Source organism: Mastigoproctus giganteus, chromosome 14 (assembly GCF_048544385.1).
Source record: "Mastigoproctus giganteus isolate SK-2022 chromosome 14, ASM4854438v1, whole genome shotgun sequence".
Classification (NCBI taxonomy): domain Eukaryota; kingdom Metazoa; phylum Arthropoda; class Arachnida; order Uropygi; family Thelyphonidae; genus Mastigoproctus; species Mastigoproctus giganteus.
The window spans coordinates 68,872,504-68,896,166 of record NC_143588.1 but is presented as its reverse complement, the minus strand read 5'-3'; the positions used below and the strand labels follow the sequence as shown (position 1 = coordinate 68,896,166).

Genomic DNA, 23,663 nt, shown 5'->3' with positions numbered 1-23,663 from the left:
AGCCAATAAAAATTCCTTGTGTCATTGACCACAGAACATACATGGAATTTGTAGATATATTACATGGCCTAAGTTACTGTAGCGCCTAAAACCCTACAATAATAACAACCCATCAGAAATTCTGTGGTGTATAGAAAAGGCATAGGTCATCAACCCCTGGCGTTGTTGCTATGATGGGCTTTTGTACAATAAAGATTAATTGTGTCTATTTCTAGCTTAAAATGGTGTTTTTCCTTTATCAATCTAAAATTTGTCATTGTAGCAAATCTACTGAATGTCACCTGAATCTATAGTCCCTAAAACTGGCCGTGAGCTTTTATAAAATACTATGGGTCACAAATGAGGCAAGAAAACAAGCTTATATCGCATCAGAAAAATACAAAAAAAAAATTTTGAAATACCCGTTCATTCCCTTTAAGAAGTTATCTAATTCTCTCTTGAATACAATCAAACTGAACACTTCTACAACACCAGATAGATGTTTGTTCCAGCAATTAGCTAAATAGATCATCCATCCCTGGCTTTGTTGACTAGATGGCATTATTGTACTCAACATTATCCGTACAATGAAGATTATTTTTATTTCCAGTTTATTAAATTACATTTGTCTTTTATCAATCTAAAATTTGGCGTCCTTGCAAACGCTGTTGGATGTCACTTGAATCGACAACTCCAATAAATTTCGCTGTGAGGAAAGAAAACACGCCTGTACAGCATCAGAGAAAGAAAAGAAGAAAAAAAAATACGCTTCGATATCACCTGTGCATTCTCTCTAATAATTTGTCTAATTCTTTCTTGAATTAATTCAAACTGTCCACTTCTACAACACCCAGATGGAAGTTCGTTCCAAAAATTAACTATCCGCTGGCTGAATGTCAAATACCACACATCTATACAGTTTTTATATACTGATTAAACATTAGTCCTATTTTTAAAATAAATTATAAATGCAGTTATTTTTTTCTTTTTTGTTTAACTCGCTTCTGCATGTATGAACGATTTCATCAATCCTTCTGGGTATATGGGCAGAGTATGGTTATTAAAGAGCATGTGGGGAAAAATTCGTAGTTATGCCTGTATCTTCCTACCACCCATAACATTGTACTTGACCCTAACCCCTCCCACTATTTCCTTGCATTATGTAATTTGTGAATTCTCTCCTCAAAGGAAATCAATAAAATTGTTGAGATATAAGAACATTATCGCATTTCTCAGTCACGTAAGCTAGAACAACAGTCAACTCAACGATGTGTTCTTCTGTAAACTTTCAGTTGACTGCCCTGCTCCAGCGGCCGTTTTTCAGTTTCGAATTATAAAAAGCTTTTAGTGATAGAAAAGAGAGAGAGAGAGAGAGAACAAGGATTTGCATCAGTACAGCATTTTTTTTTATTCATGATTGAATTTACATTTAATGTTGTTGTTATTGTATGGTTTTAGGCGCATAGGTAACTTAGGCCATATTTCGACATATATAATATGTCTGTTAATTGCATATATTCTTTAGTCGATTTTCTGTTTGCTGGACGAAAAACCCGAGTTTCCGGGAGAAAAAACCATGTACCCTCGTCTGAGACCGACTAACTCAGCCACGTTGTGAAAAATACCCTTCAAAATTCCTCGCATCATTGACGGGTTTCAAACTCAGGTCTTTGTCCACCAGATGTAAGGAGGATGGTGATTATACCAACTGTGATATCCACGAGGGTGCATTTGATGAGTTCGACTAGGAACCGAAGACATATATGTCCATTGAGGCACGTGATAGAGCTGTATTCGTTAAACTTACATTATGTTAATTGCATATGATAAATATGAATTTTTTTATTCTCGATGTTATTTCTCGTAGTCTTTTTGACACTTTTGTTTGGCTTTCTGTTGTTTTTTTACTTGAATTTCATTATTTCAAGTGGTTTATAATTGGAATCCAATTTATCATAACAAGCAGTATTATTATATTTCTGTAATTATTATAATTAATTGGGGTGTGTAATTTACAAAAGATGTTTCGTATTAAAGACACACTGTGGATAATTTAATTTAAAAAATATTTTATGAAAAGCAAAATAACACATATCCTGCGAAGGACTTGGTTTGGCTGTTGGAGACTGCGTTTAGTTCCGCCTTTGACCACAATCAACCATTGAGCCGAGTTAAGCTACTTTTTTAAGGTTATTTAATAATCAAGTTGTTAGTGTATAAACTGCAGTAACTTAACGAACTAAATAGATCTCCAAGGTCACTTCAGTACCTTTTAAATGGTGAATTAGTAGAGGCGTAACCATATGTAAAAAGACATGACCTTGTGGTGAACATTTACTGTAAAGATATGATAATACAGAAGGCTGCTGTACCGTACCGGTAAAGACAGAAGGGGGGGGATTAGAAAACCTTGTATCGGTTTTAAATTTAAAGCTTTTAACAAGAAATTTTGACATTCTAGTTTTTATGACAGCAACAAGGAGAAATGTAGATGGGTAACCCTTGGAAAAAAAATTTAAATTCTTATCTTTAAGCGGAACCTGTTACTTATATTCTATATTTCGATACAATTACAAGTCTGCTTTATTTTATTTTCTGTTACATCATGCATGTGTGAAGCCGCCATCATCAGTGGCGTACTCGGATAGGGGTTGGAGGGGTCAGAACGCCCATTAGACCAAAGTGTTTTGATCAGTAATAATATCTTTATTCTTAACAGAAATTTTAAATGTCACATTTAATGAACTTTCTTAAAAGAGATATAATTTGGGGAGAGGTCATCCGTATTAAGCAATAATCCGGATTAGTGACGAAAAAAATAGCTCTAAAAGACAATAAAGAAAAACTTAGAACACAAATAAATGGAAAATTTAATGATATAGATAGTGCTGATGAAAATAAATAAAAAATATAAATATATCACTGTAGAGCCTTTATTTAAAAACTATAAAAAGACAATACATTTATCCATCAATAGATGGATAAATGTATTGTCTTTTTATACATTTATAAGGTGGCGCTGGCATCACACGCCAACTCCACTTGATCATTGCTGGGAATACCACTTAAATATAGCTTCTTCCAGCAACACTTCTTTTGGCTTTTTTAATGTCTGTCTATTTGATACACTGCTATTGTCACTTCCCACATCGAATTTTAAAGCAAATGTCTTTACAGAACAAAACAAAAGTTTTCATATTTCGATCTGGATTAACTGTAACCGGATTAGCCAGGGTTTACTGTACAGTTAGTCCCCGACTTACGTAAGCCTGAGTTACGTAAATTCAGACTTACGTAAATATTTTTCGTAAAATCGAAAAGATACTTTCTGAATAATTTTTAAGAGTGAAGTTGGATGAAGTAACAATAGGTATATTTATCTGTATATATATCATACAGTATAAATAACACCATGAAAATAAGTGTAATACAGTGTCAGGTTATGTAGTGATGAAAAGGACGCCGAAACATTTCATAAGTTTTTCTTCAAAAATCTGTCATTGGTCTGCTCCTAATGAAGGTATATTAGGCTTAATTAGCATTAACATTAGTAGAGGCATATGATGCAATAAAGCAAGCTTATGCAGCATCAGCCAAAAAAAAAAAAAAATCACTCCCATTTCACCCCTCTGTTCGTTTTAAATACCTGTCCAACTGAGCCTTAAATTTATTTAGGCTATCAACTTCCACAACAAGGGATGGAAGTCTGTTCCATCAACCAACTACCCGCTGGCTAAAGGCAAATTTCCGCACATCTATCCTACATCTGTCTTTCCTCAATTTGAATTTATGCCCTCTCAGGTGATTATTCTGAGCTAAAGGAAGAATCCCATCAGCATTGAGCATGCTCAAACCATTCAAGGCTTTATACACCTCTATCAGATCACCTCGCTGGTGCCTAGTCTCCAGACACTGTAATTTGCAAAACTTAAGCCTTTCTTCGTAAGAGCACCCCTTTGTTCCATTCACTAATCTTGTTGCCCTTCTCTGTACTCGTTCCAACAGCTCTACATCCTTCTTAAAGTGAGGCCTCCAGACCTGTATACAGTACTCAAGGTGTGGCCTCACCATTGCATTATACAGTTGTACCTGCTTTCACTGTTTCTGCTGCTCTACCAATAGTGTTCAGCAATTTTTCTGCAGACCGTTTTGCCATCTACCTAGCTCTTAATCACCTAGATTCTCAAACCAGTGCACAGCATATCATCTATACAGATTCTTTAAGCTATATCAACTGAATGCAGAATGAAACACACAATTACCATCTCCCGCTGAAACAAATTAGATCGAAACTGATCCAGCTAGTACCTACAAGACAAATACAACATGGAATGGTATTTTGCTGAATTCCAGCTCATTGTGAAATACTTGGAAATAAAAATGCAGATCAGGCAACAAAACAACAACAAATTCAAATGTAATTGATATCAAGATTCCTGTGAATGACTACAAAACCATTATACGAAAAACCGCTTATTCCGAATGGAAAAATATATTGCAAGAACATAACAAAAATAAATTTATAGAATTAAGACCCAGCTATACTTCTGGACCAGGAAAGTAAGAAAAGAAGTGATTCTTGCAATAGCACGCATTGGACACACCCATCTAACTTTAACATCTCAGACACGAAGGCCCTTCCCTGTGTACTCATTGCCATAATGTTCTCTCAGTAAAACATATTTTGCTTGAGTGCTCCTATTATCATCAGGAAAAGCTAGAATCATTCCTATCTTACAGAAGTTTACAGGAACCCATAAAAATAAAGCACATCTTGGGAAATGATGCAAACAAACCTAGATTATTTTTTCTCCTTTTAAAGAAGACAACGATCTTTCTCACACCTCTAAAAACTCACAAACTTGAAACTATATATTAATTTGAAAGGCACAATATGACCGCTGTAGCCCTTGTGCCAAAACCTTCAATAACCACAACAACAACAACCCTGTGTTTAAGGAATAACTGATTTTGTATTTCTTTTACTCTATATTTTTTATTGTTTGTGATAAAAGTACTTAATATTGAAGGTTAAAATTTGTCCATAGAGATACTCTATCTCTGCCATTTACAAATTATAAGTGACGGAAGTATTGGAATATTAAAAAAAATTGTATTTTATTATATTGCATTGTTAATTATTATTATTGTTTTTGTTGTCAACAATTTTAAATTGGTGTAAATATTTTCTTTTTATAAAAAAAATTCGAATAACTGGTAAACACGTGAAAAAAGTTTATTATATACTGTACTTATTCATATGTATATATACACTTTAATTAGGGTATGAGATTTACAATATGTACATTTGATCAACTTTTAAATCAAAATGCTTTGATTATAACACTAAAAAAAAAAAAAAAAAAGACAAGCAGCGTTTATTTTTGTGATATTTTCTTCTCGATTTCTTCTAACTTTTTCTAAAAAGAGAAAACACTATTGGAATACTTTATTCATTAGATTTTAAAGAAATTTAAAATGAAAGAACTTTTAATCAATCTCAATTTCAAAAACTTTTAATCAATCTCAATTTCAAAAACTTTTAATCAATCTCAATTTCAAGAACTTTTACTCAAATAAGGGCTGTTAACTTCATTGCGGTAATTACGTAGTTTGCATTATGATATCAATGTGAGAATTTTACCATGATGAAAGTCATGCAGGGAAAAGGAACTGAGCGTTTTCAATTTCTCTGTGGTTAATACATAAAGAACAAACACGAAAGTGAATATATTTTTATATACTAATAGAAATAGAACCAAATAATTGCCATTTATGAAACAAAACAGTTTTCCAACCCTACTAAACAAAGTCGCCCGCAATGTTACAATACGCAAATCAGGCACCAGATAAATCAACCTATTTTTGTCTGGTAACCCGATGAATTCACACTATCGAGTTAAAGATAGCCATCATTGTGAAAATACTACAAACACGCCGTTTGAAACAGCAAAATAGAGGCGGGAGAAGCCTTTATTTTGCGTTGAATGTCACAGTGTTGCCTGAATTTCACTGGCAACACTGTGAGGAGCAGGAGCGGATTAAGGTCGGTTGAGGCCCCGGGCGCAGAAGAAAATATTGGGTCCCTTAAAAAAAAGAGAGAGACAGGGAAAATAAAAATACATGTTAACCATTTTTTTAAATAAATAAAAAATATTATGTACTATTAATGTTTTATTTCCAATAAAATTTGAATATAATATATGTATAATATAATTAATAATAGCATAATAATAATAATCGCAAAGTGTTGAACTAATATGTTCAACTAATTTGTTGGGGTTTTGCGTGGGCCCTTCAGAAGTCGGGGCCCAGGGCGCGCGCCCGGTGCGCCCGCCGTTAAATCCGCCTCTGGTGAGGAGACTGTGAAACCAGTTCCAAAGTACAGCAATGGCCACGGCTGTCGGTCCGGAACGATTGCCAGTGAAGATGGAACAGAGATGCTTGACCTTCACTGTGAAAATGCTCAGAGGAAAGATCTCCAACCCCAACGTCTGGGACGTGATCTGCTGGAGAGTTCCTCCTCCTGCGCTGAGAGCAAAGCCACAGTTGTACTCGACCCATGTGAGACTGCACGTGACTGAAAGATTTCTTCCCACACGAATATTGTCGATTATACAATCGCTGGGCGTTGATCTGTACCGGTTTGCCTGAGACAAGCAGTACAGGAGAAGGATCTTAAAAAAAGCATGTGATCTGCTTCCACCCAGTAGGGGGATGAATTTGAACTGCAAAATCTATCTCTGAATTGTGAAAAACTCGATCTGTGTCACTACATTCTGTGAACCACGGACTCCTGTAATCTAGATGTATGGAGAAGTGATTTACATGGTAGCTGTTCTTGGATTGGACTTTATTGACTCAATTTTGATATTTTATTATTATTATTATTATTATTATTATTATTATTATTATTATTAATCATCAGTGTTATTATATTATTATCTTCTTACTATATCTTATTATACAGTGAAACACCCATTTATCCATGTGAAACCCCTGGCAGCATGCCGTGATGGGTACATTGTATCATACCTTTACGTAAAATTAAGATTAATTAATTATACAAACTATTTCTCAAAGACTATCCTCCCATGTGATTTCCATTCAAAATGACCATTATATATTTCTAACTGATCCAGATAATGGTCGGAACAGACGAATTAGCATTGATATTAGTACTGGAAAAATTATCCCTTCTATCTTTCAAATACTTGTTTAGTTCCTCTAAATTTAGGAAACCATAAAACCTCCACAAGAACAGGTGGGATTTTATTTCAACAGTAAAATACTCTTTGATTAAAAGAACATTTTTATTGTTTTACATTGACCCCCCCCCTCTAAATTTTAATTTATACCGCCTTGTGTACGCCACGTACTAAATATAAAGATGCCTTCAGCCTGTAGTTTACTTTAAGCCTTTTAACACCTTAAACAGAACACATTGCAGAAGCCAGGTTTCCAAACATTAACTTAGAGAACTCATTTCTCTTGATAAAAAAAATACCCCTTTTTGACCCTCGCGGAAAGCAAAATAAATATAATCATCGCCCTCCCCATTCCCGAGGAAAAGGAAATAAATATAATATATTAATTATATTAATACTGATAGATAAAATAACACTGAAATTAGAAATTAGAATAAAAACAATGAAATGAGAATAGATAAAATAATGAAATGAGAATAGATAAAATACTACTAAAATTAAAACTGATAGATAAAATCAGTCACCGTGAAGTTATTATTATTATTATTATTATTATTATTATTATTATTATTATTATTACCCATGTAGCGGAAGGAAGCCTGATGCCTATGCTACACCAGCTAAAAAAAAATTCCAAGTTACCCTGAGAGAGAGAGTCGGAAGTAGAAGGGAATCACCAAGAAAGAGAAGAATGATGATATCCAGCTCAGGACCCTGGGTGTGCCAAGTCCATACTCACCAGATGTGAGCCCCTAGGGTTTATTCAATGTTCAGGGCAAAAAAAGGACAAATGCCGAAGACATGAGAATATGGTTACAACATTGGGGTAGAATGCCTCTTCCTATTCCATGGTTAAGAAGTGGGCAGCAGGATTTAAACGAGGGAGTGAGAGCCTAGAAGATGGTCTACACTGTGGAAGACCTGCAACGTCCATCGCTCCAGAATTTGTTGACAGTGTCCATGATCTGGGGATGAGTGCTCGACGAGTGGCACTTCAGAACATTTCCAGCGTCTTGCGGATCTCATCTGAACGTGCGTACTACATAATAACGGAGCTTCTTGCTGTACAAAAGTTGTGTGCACGGTGGGTCATAAAGTTGTTGACAACAGGTCAAAAATGCGCAAGAGTTGTCAAGTCAAGTCATCAGTTGCATTGTTTTCAAGCAGATCCAGCGCACTTCCTTGCAAGTTTGACAATAGATGAGAGGTGGGTCTGTCACTTTCAGACAGAGACAAAGGAGCGGTCCAAACAGTGGAAACACAGCTTTTTTTCCCCCTACAAAGGAAGCTAACTCAATTCCTTCTGCTGGCAAGGTGATAGTATCAGGTTTTTTTTTTTGGGGGGGGGGGGTGCTGATGGAGTGTTGCTAGTGGATTATCTTCAGAAAGGTCAGGTGGTCACAGAGGCATATTATGCAGACCTTGTGAGATGTTTGCGTGAACACATCAAAGACAAACGCCGAGAAAAACTCAGCAAAGGAATCTTGTTCCACCAGGACAACATGCCTGCCCACAAGTTTGTCATTACCATGGCTGCACTGAATGAGTGCGGCTTTTAAATCTTGAACCATGCCCCATATTCACCAGATCTTGCATCATCAGACTTTCAAGTATTTCCTAATTGGGAAAAATACCTGGCTGGCATTCATTTCCCCATATTTGCTGCAGTGGATGCATTCCTGGGGGCCTAAAAGAAAACCTTCTTCGCAGATGGAATCAACGCATTGCAGCATCGATGGCAAAAGTACAAATATACTGAGAAGTTTCATGTTGAAAAGTTTGAAAAGTAACATGTTACTAGACTCCTGAAATAAACCCTTCATATTCAGGCTATACCACGAACTTTTCAAACGCTCCTCGTATAATCTACAAAAAAAAAAAAAAAAAAAAAAAAAGTGTTCCAATAAGAACTCTGCTTTTTTTTTTTTTTTTTTTTTTTTTTTGAGCCAAACCTTTCTAAACTTCGAAATACGCGAAATCAGATAATGCGAACAAATGAAACCCGAAGGTGCGGAATTTTTTTTCATTTTCGTCTATTTAACCATACAATACAGTGCTTTCTGGACTGACGTCCGTATGTATGATAAAACACTAAACTACGCTGAAAGGACAAAATTCATGGGATACCTGGTTCCTGGGCAGCGCAACGCTGTCACCTCTCTGGCTAGTAGACGAACCTGCCACTTGGCAGGTATATAGGTACACTGTATCACTGCATTCACACTGCATTCAATGTCAGTATGGATAAATGTCGTGAGTTATCTGACTATCAACCGACTTTGAAAGAGGGATGATGGGGGATGCCCGACTCATAGGTCACTCTATTGCAGAAGTGGTAGAGTAATTGCACTATCCCCGTTCGACAGTATCAGGAGTGTATCGGGAATACGCCATTTCCGGAATAGCATCTCATCGTGGACAGTGTTGTGGGCGGATAAAGGTGGTGGACGAACGTGACCGTCGACGTCTGTCTCGTATTGTTTCAGCCAATGCTTTATGGGCATACTCGGTAAGTTAAGTTTGAGTAGGAGAAGAGACTGAAGGCTGTGGGGAACAGATAGAGATAATGGGACAATAGGGAAGGTGTCCCCATGAAGATCAGTCGGGACAGGCCCCACCAGGAGAAGAGGGGGAAGGCAGGGGTGGGAAGGAGACAGAAACTGTCCACTCTCTTCCCTGCCAGTGGATGAAGATTAAAGAAACCAGGTTAGGGCACTCGGTTTAGATCGTCAAATGGCAGAAAGTCGGATTCAGGATGCAGTTCTTCCTAACACCTTGACTGGGGAACTTGAATGTCATTCCATTAATTGGTATTTGTCATACTTCAGTTGTATTTCCAGTTCTTCCATTTGCTAGTCAACCGAAGAGCGACAGTGGCACAAATCACCGCCGACTTCAACGAGGGAGGTGCCAGAAACGTCTCCACCAAGACCATCAGGCGATCATTAGTTATGGGAGCCGCCCACCCACCAGAGTCCCATTGCTAACACTACGACACAGGACTCTACGCCTCAACTGGGCAAAAGAACACTGGCAGTGGACATTAGATGATTGGAGACGGGTCTCCTGGTCCGATGAGTGCCGTTTCCAGTTATTTCGAGCGGACGGGAGTATGCGTATCTGGCGGAAACCGCACGAAGCTATGCACCCGTCATGTCAACAAGGAACTGTTCAGGTAGGTGGACAGTCGGTAAAGGGCTGGGGCGTGTTCAACTGGCACACGTTGGGACCTCTGGTACGTCTAGACACATCTCTGAACGGTCCAGGTTACGTGTCCATCCTTGCAGACCATTTGCATCCCTTCATGATCATCGTACACCCACAGGGCAATAGACTCTTCCAGCAGAAAAATGCACCTCCCCACAGAGCCGTGGTGACTAGAACATGGTGCGAAGAGAATTCTGCAGATTTCACCACCATGGAATGGCCTCTCCGTTCACCGGACATGAACCCTGTGGAGCATGTTTGGGATGCTGTGGAAAGGTCCGTTTCGAGCTTTGGATCCTCCACCCAGGAATGCGACGGAATTATGGACAGCGGTGTAGCAAGCATGGATGGAAATACCTGTGGAACGCTTTCGTGACCTAGTGGACTCAATGCCTCGCCGTGCGACTGCCCTTATCCGGGCGAAAGGTGGGCCTACCCGTTACTAGGTAGGTATCTCATGATTTCTGTCCACTCAGTGTAAACTGTTATATTAGGGGCACCTAGAAACGGATGCATTGTGCATTGTGTCTGTAAATTGCGTGTGTTGTCTGGTCAATTTTCCTGCCTTGCTAGACGAAAAACCTCAGTTTTCCCGGGGGAAAAACTTTGCTATCTACTCCTGAGACCGACTAACTCATCCACGGAGAGAGAAAAAAAAAAAGCCCATAAAAGTTCCTTGCGTCATCGACAGGATTCGAACTCGTCGATGACGCAACCTATTCCACCCAAGGTGAGAAGGAAAGTGACGCTACCACTGTGCTACACGCGCAGATTCCGTATATGCGATATGTGAAACCTATAACTGTCCGGGGTTTTTTTCTGAGGACTTCGTCTGGCAATTCTGTCGGTGGAAAAACGACCATACCTCCAGATCCTACCAATTCGGATGGACCGGACCCAAGGTGGCAGGGATCCTGATGGCTAGTTTCATATAGCTGTTAAAGAGCATATAGGGAACATTTGCCAGTCTGTTAGATTCAGAATTTATAGTTTCGCCTCTGAGTTTATAGCACTGATTTAAGTGAAAGGTATTAAGCATCGTGCTTCATGCGTGAGTATTGCATGTGTTCATGAGTTGACTGGGGTGCTGTGCGGGCACCGAGAATAACCAACAGAAGAATCCTTAGTCTCTCCGCCAAAGTGCTCTACCTGCAAGGGGTGCTTCATAGAAAACCTAGCCATCAATAACGAGAACAAAATGACCTGAGCATATATAACTTGGCCATAGCTGGCAAAACGAATACGAACAGATTCGTTTTGCCAGCGTTCTCCTAGGTTCATTTCTTTTCCCCACTCTTTTCCCTCTTGTATATTAATGACCTCCCATTGCCTGGAAATTTTATCTACAGTTTTGCTGATGACAGTACATCGCATTCCACCTTCCAGTTTGAGAAACCTTGCCCTGCACAAACAGCTTCAACTTCTAGAAAATCCATTACCAAATACCTTAAATGATGATCTCAAGATAATTTTCTAGTGGATCAAAAATCAGTTAATTAATTAAAATCCTTCTAAAATTCAGTCCTGTCTTATATGTCGCAAAGAGGATTCTTCTGCTCCTATGCTTGTCTTTGACGACACTCAGATGTCTAGAAAAGATCCCATTTCTCTGTTAGGGATTATCCTGACTTCTAATCGCTCTTGGCGGCATCACAAATATTCTTTCCTCTTCATCTAAAAAACTGGGTTTTCTCTTTCGCCCTCGGAATTACTTTTCTTCTAAACAGCTACTCACTCTGTACAAATCTCAAATCCATCTTACCATGGAATATTGTTCCCATATCTGGGCAGTGCCTCCATAACTTCTCTCAGGCTTCTAGATTTCATTCAAAAGAAGGCAGTTAAGTTAATTAATGACTCATCTCTTACAAAGTCTTGTTTGTACGCAAAACACTGTAAGTTTTGCAAATTACAGTGTCTGGAGACTTGGCACCTGCGAAGTGATCTGATTGAGGTGTATAAAGCTTTGAATGGTTTGAGCATGCTCAATGCTGATGGGATTCTTTCTCTTGTTCAGAATAATCAACTGAGAGGGTATAAATTCAAATTGAGGAAAGGCAGATGTAGGATAGATGTGCGGAAGTTTGCCTTTAGCCAGCGGACAGTTGGTTGGCGGAACAGGCTTCCATCCTTTGTTGTGGAAGTTGATAGCCTAAATAAATTTAAGGCTGAGCTGGACAGGTATTTGGAACGAACGGAGGGGTGAAATGGGAGCGTTTTTTTTTTTTTTTTTTTTTTTTTTGACTGATGCTGCATAAGCTTGCTTTCTTGCATCATATAGCTCTACCAATGCTAATGCTAAGTCTCACCACTCCCTGTCTCATAGACGTTCTGTTTCTGCTGCATGCCTGTTCTATATTTTCCATGGGCACTGTTCTTCTGAATTTCCTTCTATAATTCCTGCTCCCTCCCTCTCTCTTACAAACGAGTCCGAACACGTGCTACAACCAGTCGACATCCTTTACTGTCCAACTTCAAACTCACGGAACCAACTTTTCTTCTTCCTCATTTATTCCTTCGACTTACGTTTTCTGGAACAACCTCCCTTCACACGTACGAGTATTTTCTGAAAATTACGATCTACTGAAATTCAGCTCTAATGTCAACAATTATTTCTTTCATCTTCTCGACCTTCAACCAATACACAGTTTAAGTTCTATAGGTTCTAATATCTTTGGTGTGCGCTGGTGGGTAGCACAGTTGATAGAATCACCGGTTTCCACATACCCTGTGAAAAACACCTGAGTTCGAGTCCCGTCGATGCGATGACGTGAAGAATTTTTATGAACCTTTTTCACAAGGCTTCAGGCGAGGGTAGCATTGTTTTTTTCTCTCGGATTTTTTGTCCTACGAATAGAAAATTGACCACACACGCAAATTCCAGACAGCATATACAGAGCAATAGGGCCTTAGTCGCTGATGCTCCTAAAAAAATAATAAAATAAAAAACCTTTCGTATTTGGGGTTTACACAAAAAAAAATAAAGAGGAAGACGAATCCCACCCCATAGTAGTTTAATAATTTATCCACGCAATTAACTTATTTACTAAAAGAAACATGAAGATGTAAAAAATAGTAATTACAAATTGATTTCTTATTTACTGGTCAAGAGGCTTAAAATTTTGATGACGTTTACTAAAAACTTCTTTTTCTTGATGATTCCCTTTTACTTCTCTCTCTCTCTCTCTCTCTCTCTCTCTCTCTCTCTCTCTCTCTCTCTCTCTCTCTCTCTCTCTCTCTCTCTCTCTCTCTCTCTCTCACTCGGGAATTTTTTTACGGCTGGTGTAGCATAAGCCTCAGGCTGTGTAGATACTTGTATAACTTTTCTGTATACAATAAAGATTATTTATTTATTGGTAGTTCTACTTACATCACTTGAAACTTTTCCAAACATGCTCCAGAATGATAATGATTTCTCAATTTGTTGCCCTGTGTGTCTGTTGAAGAGATGAACTTGTTCAAATGGAGGCGAATATATATGCAAACTAAGGGCACGCTCTGTTTTACTGCGATTTTCTACCAGATGAAGTCCCTGTGAATCTGTCGAACGAAGAGCTTCAATAGTGCTTAAAAGCTATATTATTTCCTCAATCTACATTAAATTTGAACATAATTCCTACAAATTAAATTTGCAAATATCAATTTTAAAAAGCTAAGCTAAATAAGCAAAATTTTTAGAAATACAAACTAAAGAAAACTACCACAGGGGGGCTCTATGTTCCTATCTAATCCGTGGAATTGACACATTGAAAACGGTAAAAAGCAAGTTGTACAAAATAAAAAGTATAATTTAGAATTTATATTTTTGTTTAATAAATAGGCAGAAGATATTATTAAAAATAATAACGGTTGTTCCTTTACATAACAGTAAACAGAAAAGAACAGAATGTAATATATCTTAACTATTAGCATAATTTGGTTTACGCACCATCAATATAGCCAACATCGTTTACTTGCAAAGATGTCTCTCCTAACATATGCATTTCTTCGTCTTTATTGTCTGCTGGCCAATCAAATCGAACTTCTACTAACGTTCCTGCTAATATCTGTAATAAATTAGGGGTTCAGAGATTATTATCTTTAAGTAGGTAGGAAGAAACATATAAAGAAAACTAATTCAGATACGAATGTAAATTGATGCAATTAATACAAAATACATCAATACAAATTAATAAGGGCTGTTCACCAATTACGTAACACGATTTTTCAACTTTTTAGAACTGGTAGTTCTGAAAGAATATCTCTTATATTCTTTGTGAGTGGCAAGTTGACAGGTAACTGAGAAACTTTAAAAAGTTAATAAAGAAGCACTTCTTGAGTTAGGTGAATCTATTTGGTTTTAAATGAAATATACGCAGATCTAGGTTAAGATGCCAGTGAGAGGATGGCAGCCGGGGATGTTGTTGAACCAAAGGATGCCATTTGCTTGAAGAAACAAAAAATACATGTGTTGCATATTTTTTTATGTTTTTATTATTTATTTTGTCGTTATTTTTATATGTTTAGAGTCGTTTTATAATTTTATTTAATTTTGCACTCCAGATCATTGCTATTAGGAAATTGAATGTAGATTTTTCCTGGAGTGCCGTTTTACCTCGAGCCGGAGCTGTATATACACATTCTCGATATCATACATTTCTTGGTAAGGTCTTCTCTCAGTTGATTAGTAACCACAAAGGATAGCAAAAAAGTAGAATAAATTTGAATTTCACTATTGTGCATTTAAGGTAAACATTACATTGAAGAATACTGAAACTGAATCTTTAATTCAAAATCATCTAAATTTCTCCAGAAATTATTCTATCCTTAGAGCAGATTACCGAAGTGTGAGGCACCACTTTTTTTTTTTTTTAGTGGAGGGAACGGTATATGTATTGTTTAAATGTTATTTCATTTTTTAATCATTTTATAAAGTTTATTTATTCTTTGAGATGATATGCAAATAAATATATATTAATTTAAAAAGGCATGTATACTCAGTTAATTTAATGTCAGATTTGTTTATTTGCACTTCTTCTGGAAGGAGCATGATATTAAAGATTTTAAGGTGGGGGCACAAAGTTTGGAAACCTTGCCTTAAAGTAACACATCAGGAGCTAGAACGATTGGGCCATCTCCAATGAAGAAAAATCAATAAATTTAGTTTAAATTTTAGTAATAAATAATTAATAAATTGAAAATTCAATAAATTTAGGGTACAGTATTGAATTCAGAGGTGAGACCTGGATCTTCTCAAAGAAACTTATTTTTACCAATGCAGAAAATTAAAAAAAAAAAAAAAAAAATCTAGATTTTAGAAAAACATCGTCTGACACTGCATTTGAGCGTCCGTAAATTTCTAGGAGATTTACAGGTCAAGTAAGGTCTGAATTCAATGCTGTTTCTGTGTAATCCAATGAAAGTACTAACAACAGAGCTTTTACCAACCATGCATATAAAAGATATTTGACATAATGCGAGGACGAGTCAAATGAAAGAAAGGTTTCTAATGCATGATGCTATACTGTATTATGGTCAGCCATGGGCAGAAGTATGAGGACGACAACTACTATTGGGTCATATATTAAAAAACTCACTCTATATGCGCTTACCGTGTATATCGAGATATGCATCGTTCACGGTGACTGGAGCATTCAGTATAACTAAGTGCAATGTGATCTATTAGTTTCTTATATTAGGAATCCCCCTAGTGGAACTTTTCTTCTAGTGGGAACCACTCAGAAAATTCGAGTGAAGTACTGCCCACTTGTAATACAGGAAGACCTAAAGAATATATCCAAATTATTGACTAAAAACACGGCCCATTACAATATTGCACAGCCTTCGCGGTAACACAGTAGTATCGTCACCGTCCTCCCTACAACGGGTGGAAAAGGCCCGTGTTCGAATCCCGTCGATGACGCGAGGAACTTTAATGGTTTTTTTTTTTTTTTTTTTTTTTTCACTCCGTGGTTGAGTTAGTCGGTCTCGAGCGTAGAGAGCAAGGTTTTTTCCACAGGGAACTGGGGTTTTTTCGTCCGGCGAAACAGGCAAATCGGCCAGAGAACACGTGTAATTTACAGACACAAATACGGGTTTATGTAATCAATTACGGGTAACTCTAATATAATTTTTTTTTTTTTTTTTTTTTTTTTTGCAATATTGCACGCATGGGCAACCCAACTCCTTCAACTGCTCATTTTGAAAAGTTTCCTGATAAAAATTGAGAAATAATCTATGAGATATTCAGTTATATTGCGAAATCCCATAAAAATTCTTCCTGACTTGGCTGGATTTAAGCTTAGCCTTTCCACATGGTGCGGAAGGATAGCGATTGTAACTACTGTACGAAAGTTTGCGATTGGTATACAAATTTTGTTTTCATTTGACTTGTACTCTTAAAAAAAAAAAAAGTTTCACAAGTTTGAGAATTTCAGAAATTCCTTGACAAAATATAAATAAGACAATACTGACTTTCATGAAACAGCGAGAGTTGGGATGGTCATGAATAGAAGAGGACTGTCCTTCACACCATGCTAAGATCATCACATTAAACTTTCCATTGCCTTTATCCACAAGGTTCCGAGTGTATCTATAAAAATATTACATAAATAGAACATGAGGGATAAATCAAACATAAATTAAACTGTATACATTTATTGAACTTTATGAAAGTTCAATAAATCCATACAAATTGCCTCCTTCAAATCTGAAACAGTTAACTCTGTCATAAATGCCACCTGAGAATTACTTCATCTACCCATGTAGATGAAATGCGTATTCTCTGATCGATTTGCCTGTTTTGCTGGACCAAGAGCCAGACAGACTTTGCAGAAGATAAAATCTTGCTATTCTTGCTTGAGTACCAATTCAATTCAGCCACAGAATGCAAAAAAGGCCATAAACGTTCCTCGCTTCATTGATGGGATTCGAACCTGGACCTTCTCCACCCGACGTGAGGAGGACGATGATTTTAAACACTGTGCTAGGTGCGAAACCCTTGAAAAAGTCAAAGGGAAATATCTATAAACAGGATGCATGGTGTTTCAGGTATCCCACAATCAAAAGTCTGCTGAGTTAGTAAGTGCGTGTTAAACGCCAAAACAACTAAAGCTACGAAGCGTAAATATATAACGTGCCTGTAAATTGCGTGTATTTGTATTAAATTGGCCTGCTTTGCTGTTTCACTGAAAAAACCTTGAACCCTCCACACAGACTAACATTATGAAAAGCCCACAAAAATTCCTCTCGTCACTAACGGGATTGGAGTCTAGACCTTTTTCGCTGATTTGGGGAGGATGGTTATTATAGCCAGGGCACTAGAATTAAGTATGGCAATCTTGCACGCCACGGATGTGGAAAATGGTGACGATTAATTCGCTTGACAAAGGCCAAATTGTAACGATCAGACGACTGGGTCAGAGCATATCCGAAACGATACGGCTGGTGGGATGCTCACAGTCAGCCGTGGCGGTCCGAAAGTGGTCCGAGGATGGAAAACCCACGAACCGCCGGCGAGGTGTTGGACGACCACGGCTCATCGATGCTCGAGTTGAGCGAAGACTCTCCCGGATGGTACATGGCAACAGAAGGGCGACTGTGGGGCAACTCGCAGGTAATTGGAATGCTGGTGACGGGAGTAATGTGTTACGACGCAAAGTACATCGAACCCTGCTGAAAATGGGGCTGCGTAGCTGCCGGCCACTCCGAGTGCCCATGCTAATCATGGTTCACCGGCGACAGCGCCTACAATGGGCACGCGAGCATCGAAACTGGACATGCAGTGATTGGAAGAAGGTCGTCTGGTCCGATGAATCACATTTCCTGTTGCACCATGTTAACAGCCGGGTATGTTTGCGTCGTTTACCTGGGGAAGTTATGGTGCCTGAATGAACCGTGGACATTCTTCTTGCATTCCCCTTAGTCTGTGCGTGTAGCCCAGTGGTATTGTCACCGTCCTTCCAACACCGGGTGGAAAAGGCCTGGGTTCGAATCCCGTCGATGACGTGAGGAACTTTAATTGGGCTTTTTTCACTCCGTGGCTGAGTTAGTCGGTCTCAGGCGTAGATAGCAAGAAACTGGGGTTTTTTCGTCCAGCAAAACAGGCAAATCGACCAGAGAACACACGCAATTTACAGACATGATACATGAACGGGCAGATGTAATTGTTTAATGGTGACCCTAATATAATAATTTTATTTTATTTTATTTATTTTTTTTTTTTTTTTGCATTCCCCTTATTGTATTGCAATGTCAGCTGTTGCACAGTGATCTGTCTTTGAGTCCGTACAATGCGCTGCGCCCTTTGCTCACCACGAACTTTGCATAATCCTTTGCAGTTCTGTTGGTGGGGTGGTTTGACACCATTCTTTGTACATCTTAACCACAGTGGGCCGAGCAACCAACAAGAAATGCTCTTTCCCATATGGAAGTACCCGACGCACGAGCGCCCATAATCATGCCCTTTTGATACTACGTGATATCTTTACTACATTCCATAACTGTTACGTTATCACTTTGACTTTGCACGACCAGATGCAAATTACCCACTTGCTTGGGAAGCTGTTCCGCGTTTTATACTGTGAGCTATGTGTCATAGTCCATTACAGATGGAGTGGTCATAATTCAGTGATCACTGAGAGACAAATATGCATATGCACCTAATTTCCGTCATGTCCGTCCGTCTGCCATAGTTGAGATAATCACCGTCCTCTCCACATCGGGTGGTAAAGACTTCAATTCGAATCCCGTCAATGAGTCTAGGAATTTTTATGAGTTTTTTTTCCCAAAGTGTCTGAGTTAATCGGTCTCAGGCGAAGGTAGCATGGTTTTTTCTCCTGGAAACTTGCGTTTTTCGTCCAGCAAACAGCAAATCGACCACAAAACACACGCTAGTTACAGACATATTACATAATATGGCCTAAGTTGCTGATGTACCTAAACTCCTACAACAATAACCGTCCGTCTCCACGTAACACAGGAAGTCCAGGCGAGCAGATTTCGTGAAATTTTATATTTGGGCCTTTTAAAAATATTTGTCGAGCCATTGCAAAATTCATTACATCGGACACAGAAATTCGTCAACTATTATTATTTCTTTTTCCATACAAATTTAAGGAAAAAAGACATTCGTAGATTAAATGTAGTTTTAATGCGTATTGTTGTTAGCTTTAGACAGTCAGTGAATGCTTCGCTTGTATTTATTTATTATCTCTCTATACATTAAAAAAGTTTTCCTCCTGGTGATATTTATTCGAGCCAATAGGAGAAGAGAGATGCGGATGATGTGGTGCACGTGGGAGGGGCAATTACGTCACTACAAATGCGCAGACAAATATTTACATAGGTCATTTCCTGATTAGATTTCGATCAGTGCGTTATACTGTTAGGATATTAGTATAATTATTAGAGGGGTGTATAATATTTTACTTACTCCGTCATACCTCTACATTTTACGTGGGACAAAACGGGCAATAAATGGCGCCAACGTAAAAATATGTGTAGAGTGGTCGCTCGGTTGAGTAGCATCTCACCACAAGATGTCGAGAGGTTTCGTTTGAAATTATTGTTACGCGAAGTGAAACGTCTAAGGCAGCGGTTCACAAACTGTGCGCCGCGGCGCCCCAGGACTCCGCAAGATATTTTTAAAATTTCGATGGAAACACAAGGATACTCGACATCTGTCGCGCGAACTACTAGCCCTAAGTAGTTCACAGTTTCAACATTATCACAGATTCAACATTACTTATTAAGTTGTTTGGACTTAACTACTTAATAAACGGAACTGTTAGGTATTTCTTTTGGCCTAGGGGCGCCGTGAAAAAATTACTGAGACATTAGGGGCTCCGTGAAAAAATTACTGAGAGACTAAGGGCGCCGTGAACTGAGAAAGTTTGGGAACCTCTGGTCTAAGCTGTTTCAAAGACGTGAGAACTGTGAACGGAGTAGTGTACGAGACTTTTCAAGAAGCCGCTCGAATGGCAAGTCTAAGCAAATCGATCGATCATGTGAAGGAAACTCTTTCCGAAGCGGTTTCAGAAGCTCGCCAACTCCCAGCCAATATTTGATCTTGTCTGGGGGTTGGTAAGAGAAGCGAGGAAGAGACGGAGCCATCTAGTAGTTATTATTATTTTATTTATTCTTTTTTTTCATGACTGCTGAACATATCGTTTGTGAGAAATACCTATATCAGTGCTTCTCAAAGCGGGCGATATCGCCCTGGGGGATCGTTTGTGAGAAATACCTATATCAGTGCTTCTCAAAGCGGGCGATATCGCCCTGGGGGATCGTTTGAATTATCCATGGGGGCGTTAGGCATGAAAGGGGGCGACAGGGGGCGGATGGAGCACCATGAATGCTTGGCCGTTACAAGGGTTTTATGGCTTATTTAAAAAATGCTGTGCCAAATATTATTACTGCTCATTGTGTCATTCACCGTCAGCATTTATTTGCGAAAAAACCTGGTGATCAACTGCACAATTCGCTACAAACTGTTATTACTGCTATCAACAAAAAGCACATTCTTTGAATGATCATATATTTCGAAAGCTTTGTGATCAAATCAGTGAAGATTTTGAACGATTGCTACTTCCCTCCGAGGTTCGGTGGCTGTCAAAAGGCAACTGTCTCAACAGATTTTATGAACTCTTTGATACTGTTGTCGAGTTTTTTGAAGTTAATAACAACGACCTTAGTAATGACCTCAAGAAAATGAAAACTGACATCGCTTATCTTGCAGATTTATTTACTAGATTCAACTCAATGAACTTACATTTACAAGGACAAGATGTAACTCTTATTAAGGCGAAAACTCAAATTTCAGCATTTATTTCAAAATTAAAGCTTTTTATGCGCAACGTAGGACGACGTGAATTGTATCAATTTCCAAATCTGTTGGAAATAGAGAAAAAAGAAAAAAATAGCCGATGAAACTACTAACTTTTTGTAATCATCTAGAAATGTTGCAGAGATATGCAGGATATGTTCGAAGATCTTAATTTGAAAATTCCAGATTGGGTTATAAATCCTTTTTTAAATAATGACGATGGTGAACGTTTTGTAGAAGAAGAATTGATTGAGTTACAAAATGAAGTTGAACTCAAGCCAAAATTTCAAAAATCATATCAGGAATTTTGGTTACAAAAGAAAATCCCTGACCATTATCCTGCATTGTGGGGAATTGTAAAAAAATTACTTATTTCTTTTCCAACATCGTTTCTAGTCGAAACCAGTTTCAGTGCTGTATCTCAATTGCTGACAAAACAAAGAAATTGTCTGGATGTTGTTAAACGTGGCGATTTACGACTTCTACTTACAGATATTAAACCTAATAATGATAAGCTAATAAATCTCCATCAAGCTCATCCATCGCATTAAATATTAAAATATAATTTACTATTTCCATTAATATCGTGACTTATTTATGTAATTAACTTTAATTTTTATGACTTAATTTAAGTGACTATAACTGACTTTATTTATGTAGTTGTAATTTTTTACGAAGAAGGAATAAAGTGCAGTAAATAGTTTTCTTTATAATTCACACACATATATCAGGGCTGCATTTACGTTTTTGGAGGCAAACAGACAAATATTCATTTCACTTATTTAGCTTCACTTTATATTGATGGGCTAAAAAAAACAAAAAGCCCTGGCAAGGGCTTTTTTTTTTTTAGGGGGGCGGTGATCCAAAAAGTTTGAGAAGCACTAACCTATATAGAAAGAGAAATGAAACAAAAATAAGGTATACCGGAGGAAAGTAATAAATATTGTACATTGCAATCAAACTTAACGACTAAATTTAGAGAACATAACACTATAGTTTTATTAAGTATTCTGTAAGGTTTTGTGTTATGTAAAGTTTAATAAAGTTAGTAATTAAGTGATAAGGAAGTAACTATACTTACTTTTCACTTCTATTAATCACAGAAAATGAAACAATATTCATTTCATTTAAGAGAAAAATCGAACGTACCTGAAATGTAACGCACTTTTAAAATAATGAAAAAGTATTTTTTTTTTTTTTTTTTGGGAGGCTGATTGACACCACCATACTCATGTGTGGCGTACGTATAACTTGTTGAAAGTGTTGTCACTTCCTTCTGGCAAATGGCGGAGACTGCTATGTCCTGATTTCGAGAGTGGGAAAAATGTAATCCTCTTTGTTGCGCTTCGTGCGTATTCTTACGTAAAAACGACATTTTTAAGATTTCTTTTATTTTTTACATATTCAGTGAACTGTCCCAGGTAGGGGATAAGGGGTATATAGTTCCCCTTATGATCAAAATAATCTACATAACAATTGTAAGCTGCTATTTTTTGATCAACGAATTTGCTAATTTTGGAAAAAAAAAAAAAAAAAAAGATTTGGAGAACAAAAAAATACAGTCGTAGCTCTCTTTAACGAACTTCCATATAGCGAATTTTTTTGATTTCCCCTTGGTCATTACATTGAAAATAGTTTCCGTATAACGAACTGCTTTCGAGAGACCAGGATACGCATTATTCGAACCTCTGGCCTTTAGGCAATAGAGCTGATGCTGCAGAAAGAACAAATTAAATGCTAAAAGGATTAAGAAGTAATCACTTTAGCTTTTAAGAGCTGAAGGATTAATTCGCAAGAGCACGAATTAAGATCTAAAACATTCCACAATTTAGTGGTGCTCGTAAAACCTATACAACCGCCTCTATTGTGGAGGTTGTATAGGCCAAGAAGCCGCGCTGATCAACTGTTATCTATGTGTTCACAGCCATTGGCAAAGGTTAAGGCACATTCCCGACGCGGATTGGTTGTGGTCAGTCTGTTTTCTACTGTACTGTATATGGAATTCTCTAATTCCCTATTAGAGAATTAGGACAGAGTTATTTTCCTTTGTCCCGAAAATTCATCTGTTGTTTTGCAGAAATAAGTCATCCACACTTTCACTAAATTTCACCTGTCTCTGTTTACATGGTATGGTTTACATTGTCAATAAATCAGTTTTGTTTTAGCTGCTGTGCAAGTAACCTTACAATGTCCTTGAGTGTAGTTGAAAAGTGTAAGTGCTTAATAGTGTAGATCAGGACGTAAAAAAAAAATTAAAAAAAGAGAAATCGCTTTAAAATTTGGTACCCCTGCCAGTAGTGTGTCAACCATTCTGAAAAACCATTTTTCGATTCTCAAACCGTTTGAAGATGCCTGTGTGAAAGTGTACAGTAGATTAAGCCGTTTTAAAGTGAGCGAAGTTGATTCGAGACCAAAACATGCCAATATCAGGTCCATTAATAAAAGAAAAGGATATGGAGTATGTA

General features: G+C 37.7%; 1 protein-coding gene across 1 annotated transcript in view; it reads right to left on the bottom strand.

The window, feature by feature from the left end:
- Nucleotides 1-23,663, bottom strand: part of LOC150075208 (extended synaptotagmin-2-like) — a 301,413-nt gene that overhangs the window by 274,539 nt on the left and 3,211 nt on the right. The window contains exons 2-4 of the mRNA XM_090388399.1: nt 16,848-16,965; nt 14,323-14,440; nt 13,765-13,934 (exon numbers count right to left, since the gene is read on the bottom strand). Coding sequence (XP_090244525.1) covers nt 13,765-13,934; nt 14,323-14,440; nt 16,848-16,965 — 406 coding nt within the window. The remainder of the gene's footprint in view (nt 1-13,764; nt 13,935-14,322; nt 14,441-16,847; nt 16,966-23,663) is intronic.